Source organism: Maylandia zebra, linkage group LG1, assembly GCF_041146795.1.
Source record: "Maylandia zebra isolate NMK-2024a linkage group LG1, Mzebra_GT3a, whole genome shotgun sequence".
NCBI lineage: Eukaryota > Metazoa > Chordata > Actinopteri > Cichliformes > Cichlidae > Maylandia > Maylandia zebra.
The window spans coordinates 43,419,557-43,435,915 of NC_135167.1; the positions used below are offsets into that span (position 1 = coordinate 43,419,557).

Genomic DNA, 16,359 nt, shown 5'->3' on the forward strand with positions numbered 1-16,359 from the left:
GTGTCTTTTCTCTGTTCCACAAGTTTACTGCCCATTTTATTTTGCACAGCTAGATGTCTCCTCTGTTTTGCATTTAGTTTTGCTTCCTTGTCTCATTTTTAACTATGTTTTAGGCTATCTCGTCACCCTCCTGCATCCACTTCACTCGAGTCCATTGTGTTGAACTTGTAATTCAGGCTGAGGAGACAGTTACCTGTACAGCACTGCTACAGTCAACATGAGGAGGGGCATCAAACAGGCCAAGGAGGTTTACAGGAGGAGGACAGAGGGCTTCCTAACTGATAACAACCTGCACCAGGTGTGGAGAGGCATCCAAGCCCTCACCAACTACAAATGTGCTGACCAACTGGGGGGATCCTCACCAGGCTCTTCAACCTCTCCCTGACTCACACCACTCTCTGAAGGCCTCCACTACTGTTCTCATCCCCAAAATGTCTGGTCTACACAGGCTCAACGACTACAGACCGATAGCCCTAACGTCTGTAGTCATGAAGTGCTTCGAGCAGATAGTGTCGCTGCACATCAGGGACTGTCTACCCTCATCCCTTGACCCATCTGTAGAGCGCTGACCCATCTTGAAAACAGGAAGAGCTATATAAGGATGCTCTTCATGGACTACAGCTCAGAATTCAGCACTATAATCCCAGACATCCTGAATCCAAATTAGACCACCTCCACACCCCCCTGCCACCTGCTCCTTGATCAAAGATTTCCTCACAGGACTACGCTCTCAGCCCCTACTGTGTGCCCTATACATCTATGACTGTACCCCAAGCCACCCAACCAATATCTTTGTCCCCCCGGACCTGCACTGGCTGCACTTACTCCGTGTCTTGAGAAAGGATAACCTAGAAGCTGCCGCTGGCCTTCTACCGCTCCTCAGTGAAGAGCGTGCTCTCCTGCTGCCTTGGTGTTTGGTACACACTACTGAGAACTGCCCCAAAAAAATCATTGGCTTCCCTCTGCTTACCTGGAAGCAATCACAGGTGACTCCTTGCACCCCACCCACCACATGTTCGACCTGCTGCCCTCTGGTTGGTCCATCAGGTCCCACACCTCCAGAAGCACAAACAGCATGGTCATCTCATAAATGAGATCAGTACAGTGATTCCAACAAGTGGATGTAAGACAGAGTGTACGGCTGCATTTTTCAGTATCATGGTGCCTGTAAACCATTTACATAAAAAACAATAATTAAAGATAATTAAAGAATTGAGACCTACAGATAGCTAGTGACTATAGCTAGTTATAAATAATAAAGTGTTAGCACACTTTATTATTTATTTTTTACTGACTAACTAACTTCTTTTTAAAATCACCCCCTGTAGGATTTGGAGTTTTGTTGATTTTGCACTGGCTTCACTTTTTACCCTGGTGTTTGTCAGTTTACTTTACCTAAAACCACAAGACAAGACACTGATGCCAAAGGACACGTAGAAAAATAACAACAGGAGCATTTCTAAGCTCTTCAAAGTACTGGGTGTACTTAGGTATGGTTGTCTCTGCAGCACAGTTGCCCTTAATGATCCAGGGCCGAGTACGTATCAGTTTGTTTCAGCATCTCGCCTCCTTTCTTGGAGTGGATACCCTTTTGAAAAATGTTGTCTGTTCATTGGTTAGGAAGTGGCATACTGTTTTCACATATTTGTTATTTCAACTCAGATAGCCAAGTTTACTATGTCAATATGTCTATTTACTCTGGAGAAGGCTGTAAAGCTGAGAAATCTGTCCAGGATGGGTGGATCAATCAGTAGAGCTCACTTCTATCTGATGACAATACTGAATTGAGTTGCTCAGGATATCCTGAATCTTTCTGTCAGTAAGCGCTGCCGTTTTGTTAGCTGGCGTTCATAAAACTTTGATCTAACATTGTTTGACTCAGACACCTGGAAAATTAATCCTGACATGATGTGACAATATATTCAACCTGTTTAGAGGGAAAGTGATTTTTAGGACACGGAAGCCTAATATTAGCTGTTGTAATGTTAGCCCATAACCACCCGCCTCATTGTCAGTTGGTCTTTACTTTATTGATTTAAAGAGCACTCTACACAGGATAAAAACCACAAAGTGCTTCACAATAAGGGTCGGAGACAAAGGAGACCACAGGTCTAATCTGCTGAAAATAAGTAATTGTAATAAATTGTGAGTAAATAAGAATATTTATGGATGTTTTTGTGCGTTACAGCCCTGAGTTTGATTCAAAGGATCTGATGATGTGAGTTAAAACAGGGCTAAGATCAGGACCTAACGTAATGATTTCAAACCTTTTTCCCATTCAAATCCATGACAGCAGTGCTGAGATTCTTGTCAACAATAAAATCCAAGTATTTAACAGCAGGTGTTACAGATTAGACATTGTTCATATCCAAGGACCCAACCTCAGACAAAACCAATCCTTTCTGATTTAAAAACATTTGTGATTGGGTTCAGTCCCAAAAAACCCTCGTCTGTCCAGCTCAGGGTTTTTTGTAGCTTTGATTTTCTTAATCTTACCTATGTGTAAGCCTCTTATCTTGACTTTATCTCTATCCCTATGTCACTCACAGCACACAGTCATCTGCATATAAGAACAAATAACTGGAGGAGCAATGTTCATCTCGTTTATATTAAGGAGGTTCTCCACAACAGATTCTGCATTTATTTCTTCTTGTAGTCAGGTAGGAATTTCTTCCACTTCATGTTCTGCAAACAGAACATAAGAAAAGTTCATATATTAATATTTTGCTGCTTACAGTAAGAACTGGAATACATAGTATTCTTTCAGGCTTACACTTTTACTCCAGGTGGACTTTGACTTCTTGGTCTTCATGTCGTCCAGCGTCTCATAAGTGTTGCCTTGAACAGCAGCTGCCTCACCAGGGATCTGCTCGTAGGTGTCATCTCGCAGCCTAGCAGGAGTTGTCACCGGAGGAACCTCAGCATACATGTCATCTCCTCGCTGGGTTGAACGGCTTTCAGACCCCTCAGAGGTCTGGTACAGAGGGTTGGATCTTGATATTTCCTGGTCATCATTGTGCTCTTCTGACCTGATCACGCTTTCATGGGGTGCGTGGAGGGAATAGGTTTGGCAGGTAACCCTCTTTCCTGGAACAGGCGATGTCAGAGACAGGCTGCTGAGCTGGTTGGAGTACTCCTCCTCTGTGGTGTTGTTGTCCAGTTGTGGTAGGGATTTGCTCCTGCTCTCTACTTGTGTCGACTGAGAGGTTGTGATGCCAGGAAAAAGATCACCAGGGTACATTGTGTCAGTTGCATCAACCGAGTCTTTGTTAGACATTACTGCTGAATTTGTGTTTGCCATGATTCCATCTGCTCTGTATGCGTCCATCTGGGATTTCATTGGATGTGAAGTTGTATCAGGCAAGGAACCACTCAGGGTAAATCCTAGAGGAATCCCTCTTTTTGGTCCTGGAGGCATACCCTTAATAAAAATGAGTGACAAAGTAGTCCAGTTACACAATTCACTAGCATTTCTTTAAATTAAATAAATTTCATTAGATTTTATTGTATTTAGCACCAATTCATAACAATATTTGCCTCAAGATGCTCTATATTTGCAAGATGAAGACCCAAGCCCAAGAATCACATGATCTACTTTTACCAAGGACATGGCACGATGGAAAAGAAGAACAACTGACTGGACGTTGAGTCATTTTCACATAAAATTTTGACTTTTAGTCTTCTGAATGAAAAGACGAACAACAATGAATTTTAGTCAAATTTAGGCATCAAGATCAACTAAATATCGTAAGATTATAGTTGACTTAATCTAAAGTTGATTCAGTTAACAAAAATATTAAGTGTCCAAGTTTGACCACGTTGCTCCAAAAGCAAATTATTTTCCATGAAATCAAATGTTCATTAAACGTTCAAGTGTTGAGATGTTGTTGTGTTTTTACAGAGCATGGGAAATAGGAAGGTTATACTGTTCCCTGAGGCAAATCAATGTGTGTGAAAGTTTAGCAAACAAGGAGATTACTTCTGATTGAATCACTTCCAAACTCGCGTCACGTTTATACTCAACTTCCTTTATCATTTGTTCTCATCTCTCCAGAATATTTTCATCTCATTTTCACTCGTTGAAAAATGTGTCAATTCATTTCATCATTTTTATCCTTCTGCATTATTTTTTATTTTACTTATCATTTTGCTTTCATCCGAAAAAAAATTGTCACCAAAATTAACAGTGGATCTGCCAGAGGGCAGGACAGCAAACTGGAACTGTAGATATTACACAACATATTTAACATTCATCTAAAGAGCTAGTATTATCTATGGGTGAAACTGAAACAGAGTCTGAGATTTTATTCTCAATAAAACTGAGTAGATTTAAACCCCACCTCAGAACAGGCAGGACTTTCTGATGTAATTGTGATTTTAGCAAAAGTGACATGCAGGTGCACTGTCCTGCTGAAAGTCTCCATCAAGTAATTCTATGGCCATGAAAGGCTGTTCAAGCGCGCTCTTATTAGGCTGTACATATGCAGGAAGCTGCAAAACACCGTTCTGTGTGATATATAAAATTGTGGGGTTTTTGTACGTGTGTGGAGTCGAGTAAGGAAACACATTTTCCACACATTAGTAAACCTTTGTACCTGTTTGCTGAAGTTAATTAAAGCACACCAAACCAGATTCTGTGTACTTCAAATACACAGTGGCTAAACAGAAAATTCAAGACCACTGTTACCCTGGCCCAACAAAGATCTCTTCAACAGCAAGGCATGTAATAGAGTAAGAGTAAATTAAATACAGGCCTCTCTCATACTGGATGGCAAGACTGTAAGGTGAAAGCATAGCTCCCATCACTGACAAACTAATAAGTTCTAAACGTTATCAGAAAATTCTACAGTAAAATATCAGGAGAGTGGTTCGTGCCATAAACGTGTAACAGCTCTCAGCTCCAGACAAACAGCGCAGTAACTGTTTAGTTGCAGTTCTTGCTGCTCAAAAGCATCACACCCGATACTGAAAAGTTCACATTTTTCTCTTACAGAAATGTAACACTGGATCATTTTCTTTTTTTTTGGATCAGTGCTTTATTTGTCTGTATTACAGGTCATGTCACATTTTAGGTCATATTTATGCAGGTTTCACAAATGTTAAGAATTACTGTATTTTTGGTCCATGTTTGTAATGCAGTTCTTATCATATACATATGAAATATAGCTCTCATATTATGTTACTTTGCAATCTTTGTTGTGTTGATGCACAAAATGAGCTTTAACTGTGAAGTTGGATTAAACTGATTTTGCTGTTGGATGCTGCCACTGAAAGCAAACATTTAATTATTGTGAAACTGTGTTGCATACCTGCACACATTAGCATAATTTGCACATAAGTATGCACGTGCAGTGTTTTACACAAATTTTCTCCTACATGATTCTTGAGCTATTGAATAAAATTAAATATAAAATTGTAATTCCCTAAGAAGTATTTTGACTATAAAGCTTTGTATGTGGTGAGATGCACACTTTTAATTACATGTTATGTAATTACAGCACTTATAATTCTGTATTCTTCAAAAAGGACAGTTCAAGTGTCCAGCTTACCTGGGAAAGAGACATTGCATCCACAGACACCGTCCCCGTCAGCCTTCTGGCTGTGGATTTCGGTGGTATGGGTGGCTGCACTGCAGGAGGGTCATTTTGCTGCTGAATCCTTTGATTAGTACCCACATGGCTGTGATGATCACTTTTCTGATCCCACAGAGTCCGCAGTGCCTGCACGCTCACCCCAGACATCTGTTTGGTGTTATAGTTCACCACATCATACAGTTCATTTGTGTCCACCTGAAAATCACAAGCAACATTATTGTCTAATAAGAGCTTCAACAAGCAAAACCAGACAGATCATCTGATGACATGACATCAAATTCAGTCACATGTTAAGGTATGATTAGCTTGTGGAGACCAGACTGCTGCATTTAAGGATTAGACATTGGACAAGATTAAGGTTTAAGAATGAATTTGCTATTATGGAACTAAACATGCAAAAGATTGCAAGAACTTGACTGATGCAGTGGGAATGAACATCTGGACCTTGCTTGCATACCCAGGGATGGAGCCATCTGACCAGCGTTATGATTTCTCATAAACTTGGTGAAATAAAAACAGCAGGCCCTTCTGTTTATCAAACAGTGTTTGGAAGACTCTGTTGCACTAATATGGTCTCAGAAAAAAGAAGCATTTGGGAATGTGTTCCTGTCCAGTCAACAAAATAAACTGAGAAGCACTCGGTAGTTTTTGTTAATGCTAACAATTAACAGTGGTGTTGAAGATGTAACTAAAATGGCTAAATACTTCAGGGCATTAACTGAATCACAGACAGCAAACACCTAGTTTAGTTTTTATCTTGCTAATAGTTTTGAATGGATTTTTCTTTTATTGATTAAAGTTTCTTCAGCTCTTGTTCTGTGACAGTCGTGAGTTAAACTGCTACACACAACAAAATCCGTCAGCTTAGGCTTAAGTGTTCTTTGGCTAGAAGCTGCTGTGAAAGTGTCTCAAAATGTCAAAGTGTACATTCATGACGGCCTGCAGGTGGCAGCACGTGCTCTAAAAACTGAAGTGACAAAAGACTAGAGGAGGCTGCACAGAAAATGGACAATATACAAGCTTCACCAGTGAGTCCTGAGGACATTAATGAACAAAGCTTGCTTCAAAATGCAAGTGAACAAAGAAGGAGGGTATAAAGCGAACAACTGATAATAAGTAAAAACGCTGACATATCTGCAGTCTAACATCCAAAGCACTACAGATGAATCTTGCTGCTCTGAACACAACAGAATGTCAACAGAAAAAATTCTTACTAACATCAAGGGAGACGTTTTAAAAAACAAATAAAAAATAGACGTATTACCTTACCACCAAGAGAAAAGCTGAAGTCAGACAGAACCGAAACATGCTCGTCATCACTTGCAGACAATTTAGAGAAAAATAAAAGGAAAGGATGACACTGACATTATGAAACTATGCTGACATAAGAAGTCACGTGGATTTGAGACAAAAGCACTGATGCATGTAAGCCAGTAACTGTTTTTTCAAAATCACATATAAAAGGCTAACAGGTGCTGATGGAGATATTAGTGCAGATATCACTCTGGAAGAAGAGCATAAGAAAGAAGCTTATAATGGAGAAAGACTACAGGTTGGTCGTATCCAGTCTGCTAAGAGCGCAGCACACCCATGTGACAGATCCATGGGATCTCCATCTCCTGCTGTTGCTCTACTAGCACAAAGTGTTTAGGACAGTATAACGCTGAGCAGGCTACCCACACCGGAACCAACAGTGTTCAGTGGTGAGCAAATCCAATAGAAAACCTCCTTAATGTCACTGATAGACCAATAGGGCATCTCTGCTGCTGATTTAAAAAATGCATTGGTGGCCCCACTTGTAATGTCTACAAGGCATGTTCTGGAAAAAACATAATCAACAATACGGTCAGGCATTTGTTTTTCAAAGAGCATTTAGAGAGAAGCTATCAAACCTGTCAAAAGTACAGACGAAAGATCCCAAAGGAACTTTACAGACTCCATGAATGGTAGCAATGCCTTATGTAAAGGGCCTGGAAATATTGAATGACAGTGAGAAAAATCAGAAACTGCCTGTTACAAACGCTTTAATAGAAGTGGAGAGTTTCCCAGTTTCAGTGCCATAGTGTCATCCCTGTTGTGGAAATCATCTGGAACCCAGTTACCTTCAACTCTGCTCTTCGCCCAAGTTACGCAGCGACAGTGAGAAGCTAAAGGACATTAAAAGGACCAAGCACCAAAACAAATGTACACTGTGACAAGACATCAACCAGATCACATGGGGAACACCAAACTCACATCAGCTTCACAACTGCACAAACCTCATAAAAAGGTCTCTAGAAGACAGAAGGACGTATTTGACGGCTAATGAGCTGTGCTATGGCTTTTTGACCTCCTAAGACCTGAACTCTTCCACAGCATGCATTTTTAATTTCTCTTTGCTATTTGGGCTGATTGGGACCTGATGAATGTAAAAACAAAGAATTACCTGATTTTTATTTATTTATTTATTTTTTTTTTTTTTACTACCTGATTTTCGTTTCTGAGAAAAAATCCACATATGAGGACATTCATTTTAAATTTCGATATACAGTGTATAATATAAGTGGTGGATATTTTCATCCAGACATCCTAAAATGTGATGTCCACATACAGTGGGGCAAAAAAGTATTTAGTCAGCCACCGATTGTGCAAGTTCCCCCACCTAAAATGATGACAGAGGTCAGTAATTTGCACCAGAGGTACACTTCAACTGTGAGAGACAGAATGTGAAAAAAAAATCCATGAATCCACATGGTAGGATTTGTAAAGAATTTATTGGTAAATCAGGGTGGAAAATAAGTATTTGGTCAATAACAAAAATACAACTCAATACTTTGTAACATAACCTTTGTTGGCAATAACAGAGGTCAAACGTTTACTATAGGTCTTTACCAGGTTTGCACACACAGTAGCTGGTATTTTGGCCCATTCCTCCATGCAGATCTTCTCGAGAGCAGTGATGTTTTGGGGCTGTCGCCGAGCAACACGGACTTTCAACTCCCGTCACAGATTTTCTATGGGGTTGAGGTCTGGAGACTGGCTAGGCCACTCCAGGACTTTCAAATGCTTCTTACGGAGCCACTCCTTTGTTGCCCGGGCGGTGTGTTTTGGATCATTGTCATGTTGGAAGACCCAGCCTCGTTTCATCTTCAAAGTTCTCACTGATGGAAGGAGGTTTTGGCTCAAAATCTCACGATACATGGCCCCATTCATTCTGTCCTCAACACGGATCAGTCGTCCTGTCCCCTTTGCAGAAAAACAGCCCCATAGCATGATGTTTCCACCCCCATGCTTCACAGTAGGTATGGTGTTCTTGGGATGCAACTCAGTATTCTTCGTCCTCCAAACACGACGAGTTGAGTTTATACCAAAAAGTTCTACTTTGGTTTCATCTGACCACATGACATTCTCCCAATCCTCTGCTGTATCATCCATGTGCTCTCTGGCAAACTTCAGACAGGCCTGGACATGCACTGGCTTCAGCAGCGGAACACGTCTGGCACTGCGGGATTTGATTCCCTGCCGTTGTAGTGTGTTACTGATGGTGACCTTTGTTACTTTGGTCCCAGCTCTCTGCAGGTCATTCACCAGGTCCCCCCGTGTGGTTCTGGGATCTTTGCTCACCGTTCTCATGATCATTGTGACCCCACGGGATGAGATCTTGCGTGGAGCCCCAGATCGAGGGAGATTATCAGTGGTCTTGTATGTCTTCCATTTTCTGATGATTGCTCCCACAGTTGATTTTTTCACACCAAGCTGCTTGCCTATTGTAGATTCACTCTTCCCAGTCTGGTGCAGGTCTACAATACTTTTCCTGGTGTCCTTCCAAAGCTCTTTGGTCTTGGCCATGGCGGAGTTTGGAGTCTGACTGTTTGAGGCTGTGGACAGGTGTCTTTTATACAGATGATGAGTTCAAACAGGTGCCATTCATACAGGTAACGAGTGGGGGACAGAAAAGCTTCTTACAGAAGATGTTACAGGTCTGTGAGAGCCTGAGATTTTCCTTGTTTGAGGTGACCAAATACTTATTTTCCACCCTGATTTACGAATAAATTCTTTACAAATCCTACCATGTGGATTCAAGGATTATGTTTTTCACATTCTGTCTCTCACAGTTGAAGTGTACCTCTGGTGCAAATTACTGACCTCTGTCATCATTTTAAGTGGGGGAACTTGCACAATCGGTGGCTGACTAAATACTTTTTTGCCCCACTGTATGTGGATGCCAGGTCCTAGGAGGTTAAAGCAAGGTCAGGTGTGAAGGATGTCAACACTGTGACACTTCTGTGAGAAAGCACAGTAAAACAGTATCTGGTCTCCATGTGACGGGTTACACCTCTGCAGCACACACCCACCTCCCTCCTGCCTATCACCAACCATAGATTAACCCCTCAATAGTGAAACAGGTCTCCTGATTGGCTGCAACTGCCCCAGAGCACTAGCACCCAGACGAGTGATACTTTGCAAAGACGATGAGGGTTACACTGTTCAAACATTTAGGGCAGAACACAGTTGTTGGTTTATCATCTTCCTTCAAGACAGACATGGTGAAGACCTTCTCCCATCATCTTGGTATATAAGAGATCCCTCGACTACCTGTAATACAGTGTGGAATATTGTCCACTATTGCATCCACATACAACCCACTGGGATGTACTACTACCCATCTTCTCAGTAGAAAAAGAATCCTGCAAGAGATGTCAAAGCACAGGATGGGATGACCCATTGCCTGAACATCTGAAACTATGGTGGGAGCAATGGAGAGAGGACTTTGCCAGTCTAGAGACAGAAGGATAGGCAGATGTTGAAAGCTTTGAAGGATGAAAAAGGGACTGCATCCTTTTTTAGATGCAAGCACCATCACCCTTATGGAAAAGATACATATAAATCTTATAGAGTTTTTATCTGTGAGTGAAACTTGTATGAAAAGCATACAAGAGTGAAAACAGATATAATATCCCTAGAAAAAGTATATAAAAGAAACTTGTATGTTTTGGATTCTTACTAAAATGATATATGAAAGTGGCCACTTTCATGAGTAAATCATATACGCCTTATAGCAGCAGCAGCAGCTGTCTCAGTCTCAGTGAGTAACATGCTCAGGTAAGAGCTGTGTTACAGCAATGTGGAAGCACTCTTCTGGACAAGCTCTAAAGCTGTGCCGAGCTTCATTATACATAGATAATGAAGTACACCGTTTTCCCACATTGGTTGTAAATAGCACGCAGTGGTTTTATATGGTTTTATGTCCCCTCCAGTGATATACCATCTACTGGCTCATAAAGATTAAGTCAGTTGGTTTCATCCCACACCTGTCAGTGTGTGGTCTGTTGGAGACCAAGTAAACCTATGGAAGATAAAAGAATGAGCAACCTCCCCACAGAGCGAATGGAATCCTTCCCACCCGCCACTTACTGTGGTGCCACCTTTGAGTTTTTGTGGCGTAGACTGGTCGGCCCATTCAAGACCAAACAGGGATGCGAGGAACACAAGAAATACGCCCTGCTGTTTACATGCTTTAGCTCTTGTGCTGTTTATGTTGAACTGTTATGGAATCTGTCAACCAATGCTCTCGTCAGTGGTTTGCATTGCTTTTTTGCACTATGGCGCTCAGTCAACAAATTAAGTGTGACCAAGGAATCAGTTTTATATGTGCCAGAATGAAATGAAAGCAGCTGACGTTCCTCATAGGAAACCAATGTAACTTTGCTATTGTACGAACCCACGGTAATCATAAACAGCAAACTGCTTGGAGCGCTCACTAACAGTGATGATACAGTGTTCTGTAAAAAACTGTTTCAAGTTACAATGCATGTACAGCATCAAATGAAATAGTCGGGAGTGTAAATTGCCTCCAATGCAGTGTGCTGTAAAGGTTTGTAAATTTTGAAATGCAGTTATTTCTTATTATAAATGTTTTGAGCCTTCCTGTAATAACATCCATCCATCTTCTTCCTCTTACTCCGAGGCCGGGTCGCGGGGGCAGCAGCCTAAGCAGAGAAGCCCAGACCTCCCTCTCCCCAGCCACCTCCTCCAGCTTATCCGGGGGAACATCAAGGCGTTCCCAGGCCAGCCGAGAGATATAATCTCTCCAGCGTGTCCTGGGTCTGCCCCGGGGCCTCCTCCCGGTGGGACATGCCTGGAACACCTCACCCAGGAGGCGCCCAGGAGGCATCCTTGTCAGATGCCCGAACCACCTCAGCTGGCTCCTTTCGATGTGGAGCAGCAGCGGCTCTACTCTGAGCCCCTCCCGGATGGCCGAACTTCTCACCCTATCTCTAAGGGAGAGGCCAGCCACCCTTCGGAGGAAGCTCATTTCTGCCGCTTGTATCCGCGATCTCGTTCTTTCGGTCACTACCCACAGCTCGTGGCCATAGGTGAGGGTAGGGACGTAGATCGACCGGTAAATTGAGAGCTTCGCTTTTACACTCAGCTCCCTCTTCACCACGACGGACCAGTGCAGCGTCCACATTACTGCAGCTGCAGCCCCTATCCGTCTGTCGATCTCCGGCTCCCTTCTCTCCTGTAATAACAAATGTCTTACTTTGACTGGAGCTTTACACTCGTAATTACAGAAAGGTAATAAAAAAAGTCTAAAACAGCAAAGGAAGCTAGAGGTTACTGAGAGAGAGAAATGAAACACGGAGAAACAGGGAAAGTAAACAAGGAGTTGAGCTTCATCTAACATGGCAGCGAGGTTAAATATGTCTGCTACATGTGTTTAAGCATTTGGGGGTTTTTGTATATAGAGGACTTGCTAATTTTCTTTTGCTAAGAATTTTTAATATACTTTTCTTTTGTTGTTGACACGTATGCTGGTCTGTGATAGTATGAAGCTAAGCTGCTGAAATAAACAGAGTTCAGGGTTAAGTTTTCTTCAGCCTGGCAGTGAGCTAAACACAGTACAGGAACAGAGAGGAGAATTTCATTGTTGAGCAGAAAAGCAAAGACATTCCAGATATTTCAGATCTGCTCTCAGACGCAGAACGGAAGGCAGATCTCGCATTTGCTGGAGATTTGCATTTCTGCCTCAGACACTGAACCTGATTTTATACACTCCTTTTTTCTCACAGAACAGGAAAGCAAGAACTTAAAAGAATTCGTGTTTTTATTATGCATAATTGTAACCTTTTTTTAAGATGAGAAAAAGAGAAGACAAAAAGGCAACAATCCCAGTTTCTCATGTGGCCCCGTGAGGAAATCGGTTGTGCACCTTCTTGGTTGTGGGGCGATCGTGGCTCAAGAGTTGGGAGTTCGCCTTGTAATCGGAAGGACAGTTTCGTCTCGGTCGTTGTGTCCTTGGGCAAGACACTTCACCCGTTGCCTACTGGTGGTGGTCAGAGGGCCCGGTGGCGCCAGTGTCCGGCAGCCTCGCCTCTGTCAGTGCGCCCCAGGGTGGCTGTGGCTACAATGTAGCTGCCATCACCAGTGTGTGAATGTGTGGATGTGTAAAGTGCTTTGGGTCCTTAGGGATTAGTAAAGCGCTATAAATACAGGCCATTTTACCCCTGGTTTACATCTATCAGAGGCTGTCTGAGGTCACAGTGAAGTACCCATTAATGTCAAGCTCCATATTACTTTGGGGAGGTTTGTGGTTCAGGTTACATGCATCTTTTTACTGGGCCTCTCAGTTCATTGTGTGGCAGTGTAATCTCTTGGGTTATTTCCTGTGTCATATAGTTCACACTTCCCAGTGTTTTCCTAATTCTGGGACGACTGCTTTGGGGCTTCTTTGTTCTGCACCAGCCTAATCAAATGGCTGTTTGGTTCATTCAATCTGCCTTCTGTGTCTTGTGCTTGGGTTCCACTTCTATAAACCCTGACAGCCTCACCTCATTACAGCTGGAGGTCAGATATTCTCCAAAGGGCTGGATGGCGCTGACCTTGTAGTGTTGGATCAGCTCGGTGAGACTGCCGTATGTCTGAGAGTCTCCTGATATGATAAAATGTCCGTCTTGATTTTGGGTGATAACAAAATGGCGGCACCTGTCATTACCCCTTGGGAGAAGGCAGAGAGAGGAATGAGGAAGAATACTGAAACAGTTCAACAAGGTCCAGTTGACATGCTTTGCCTTACTTGTAGGACAGGATGTAGCCGAAGGCTTTATCACTGAGACGAATGAGAAAACAGCCCATACTTTTATCCCTCAGGAGATCCTCTGCTTCCCTGCAGCGGAAAACAAAACCGATCCAATTGAACAAACCGGCAGTCAAACTGGATTTGAAACACGCCATGAAACTATTCATTTCACTCTTACATCACTCAGAAAACAGAGCTCTATTGATGCCGAATCCAGAGGTAACATTTTTAACGCTCTAAGCAAAATTCCTTGGAAGCGGGGACAGCCGTCTTCTGTTCAGCACAGCCACGGCCGTTCATTAAGAGCCTTCTGGTCATTAATGTCAACAGACTTGTAGCTAATGCGCTATAACTCACAACTAGCTCTCGACTCGTTTTTATGTCGAATGCCAGTCTTTAAGAAGGAGCTTTAATCTGAATAGTATGATGCGAGCAAAGACAATTCATATTTTACCTCGTTTTTGGCTGTGATATTAATTAATATGGAACAGAATGTTGGCTGCTTTTTATTTTCTGAATACAACTCCTGTTCTCCCAAACAGATGTAGCTAAACTTTTGCTTTGAAAAAGTCATTGAGGTAAAAGTTTGTGGGTGCTTTCAGCAAAACATGTTTAAGTATAAGAAAAAAAAGCTCTAAGTGCATGTCCTACTGCTGCAACACTATCTGCATCTCTATTTTATCCCAGTCAGTGAAAAGTAATTAGAAACGGACAAATACATAATACGTTCACCTATATGTTCTTCCCTCGTCTAACACCAAGTCAGCAGTCCTAACGTGAGGCATGAGGTAGCATGGAATGAAAATGATATTCAAACTCTGCATTTCCTCAGTAGCTACCCACAAACACGGACAGTAAAACCATAATAGTGATGGGAGATATTTACAGTATTTACAGTGTTCAAATGAAATCACAAGTAAGTGATGAAGCCCCAGTGAAGCAGAAATTCTTGAACTTCCTATAAAAAAGCCTAATTTTTTTCATGTGCTCAGTCATCTAGAAAGTTGATTCTGTTTATCTGGACGTCGCGTTCTCAGTGGGAGAAATGTTTGGTCAGTCATCAAAGTGGCTTCTTCACTACGTCCAGGTGAACAGAATCAGCTTTCTGGGTATCTTCTCGTCACTAGTCTCTACGTGTCCTGAAGCAAAGGTCTTTTGTATGCTGCTTACTTTCTTGTAGCAAGGCCTTGAAACCAATCAGGGAAGTTTCCATTGTGCTGGACGAGCGGCGCCTGTGTCTCAGTAAACCATCGAAGCACCAGCTCCTTCAGGCCCCCTCCTTCCTGTGGTTCCATATTCAGCTCAACACCCGACCTCTTCTCCATCCACATCCATATGTGAGCTGCTGACAGAGCACAGGTGATACAGTGTGCATACTCTCTGCTCTGACGTAATACTTCTAAAGGAAGCAGAGGTGCCTCATTTGACTACTTCTGTCTCTCATCTGAATCGGGGTATTGTTGCAGTTTATCTAGTTCATCTGCCACCAGCTTTTCTGCCTCACATTGCACAGGCACTTTCATTTTACTATCTGTGTTCCTTGTTCCAGATTGAACTTCAACAGCTTGGCCCAAAGTAAATATTTCATTTGGTTTGTACCTTGGATTAACAGATCTATACAAAAACACATATAGCTTTAGATGACCTTCCCCCCCATGTTCCTTTTCATGTTTCTAAGCACACCCAGTCTCACTCTCTCCCACTGAGCCCATATAAAACTACTAATGTCACAACTTAAAGCACATTATGTGCACTGCATGCAAAGGATAGAAGTCCAAAGTTACATTGTTCATGTGCTATGGTCAACAATAATAAAACTTTAAAGACTATTAGCGAAAAGCAAATGCAGCAAAGGGGGAAAATAAGAGAATCGGTCAAAAAAAAAACCATACAAGAGGATCTTACTGGACATAGGAATACAAGACCAACTGGAGAGCCTGACTATTAAGATTTCACAAGCATTTTTGCAAGGGGGAGCTTAATAACTAGAGTTAGACTCTAATTGACTGAGCAGACTGAAGAGTGAAAGACTAATAAAAACAAAAAGTAACACTGATAACAGGGATTACTAAATAAAACAGGAAAAGAAAACAACATACCTACCCAACGCCTCCTGCTTACCTCTGTTCTCTTTACCTGTAACAGACTTTTACTTTGTAAAATCTATATACGCTACTGCTTATTGAAAACAGAACAGAAATATGAGATTAAAAATAGCAAGTACTGAAACTGCAGGAAGAGAGAATTCAAAATCTGGGTAGAACAATTATATCCCACAACTGATGCTGTAATTTCCTAACATTTATTATTTATTACCAGTCTACCAACCCACCACATGTCACCCTGGCCCCAGCAGGTTATAGGTGACGTGGTGAATGTTGAAGGTAAGGATGTAGCTACAGCTTAATGAACAGTTCTTACTTTAACTACACCATCTACAGTAACCATAACTACAGTTTGCTTTGTGCCTTCACATAATATTTACACATATTTTTCTCCTTTCCTTTGAAACTGCTTGATACCTCTTGTTCTATTATTACCTGCATTTCATTGTAAGGAGGAAGATTACACGCGTTATAGAGAAGTGTCTTGAGTAACACTTGAAGTGTTGCTAAAACAGTCCACTCATAAACGTGAAACAGGACCACTGTGTATTTGTTTTCATATGTCACATGTGTGATTCAACAAATTCGACGTTAGCGTCTC

The 16,359-nt window shown here is 41.9% G+C and overlaps 1 protein-coding gene across 1 annotated transcript; it reads right to left on the reverse strand.

Moving 5' to 3' along the window:
* Nucleotides 1–1,942: 1,942 nt before the first annotated feature.
* sh2d7 (SH2 domain containing 7) lies at nucleotides 1,943–14,967 on the reverse strand. Its single transcript, XM_004568660.4, has 6 exons — nucleotides 14,824–14,967; nucleotides 13,651–13,740; nucleotides 13,406–13,571; nucleotides 5,550–5,789; nucleotides 2,774–3,421; nucleotides 1,943–2,685 (listed from the first exon to the last, which is right to left on the reverse strand). The coding sequence occupies exons 1-6, from the start codon at nucleotides 14,946–14,948 to the stop codon at nucleotides 2,641–2,643; spliced, it is 1,314 nt and encodes a 437-aa protein (XP_004568717.3). The 5' UTR covers nucleotides 14,949–14,967; the 3' UTR covers nucleotides 1,943–2,640.
* Between the last annotated feature and the right edge of the window lie 1,392 nt (nucleotides 14,968–16,359).

What these genes read in the sequence shown, in the direction of transcription:
- sh2d7 (XM_004568660.4), bottom strand. Translation starts at nt 14,948, where the DNA reads ATGGAACCACAGGAAGGAGGGGGCCTGAAGGAGCTGGTGCTTCGATGG. An exon ending in GGCTACATCCTGTCCTACAA is followed by an intron (nt 13,572 to 13,650) that starts GTAAGGCAAAGC and finishes CCTTCTCCCAAG; the next exon opens with GGGTAATGACAGGTGCCGCC. An exon ending in TGACCTCCAGCTGTAATGAG is followed by an intron (nt 5,790 to 13,405) that starts GTGAGGCTGTCA and finishes TGTGATTTTCAG; the next exon opens with GTGGACACAAATGAACTGTA.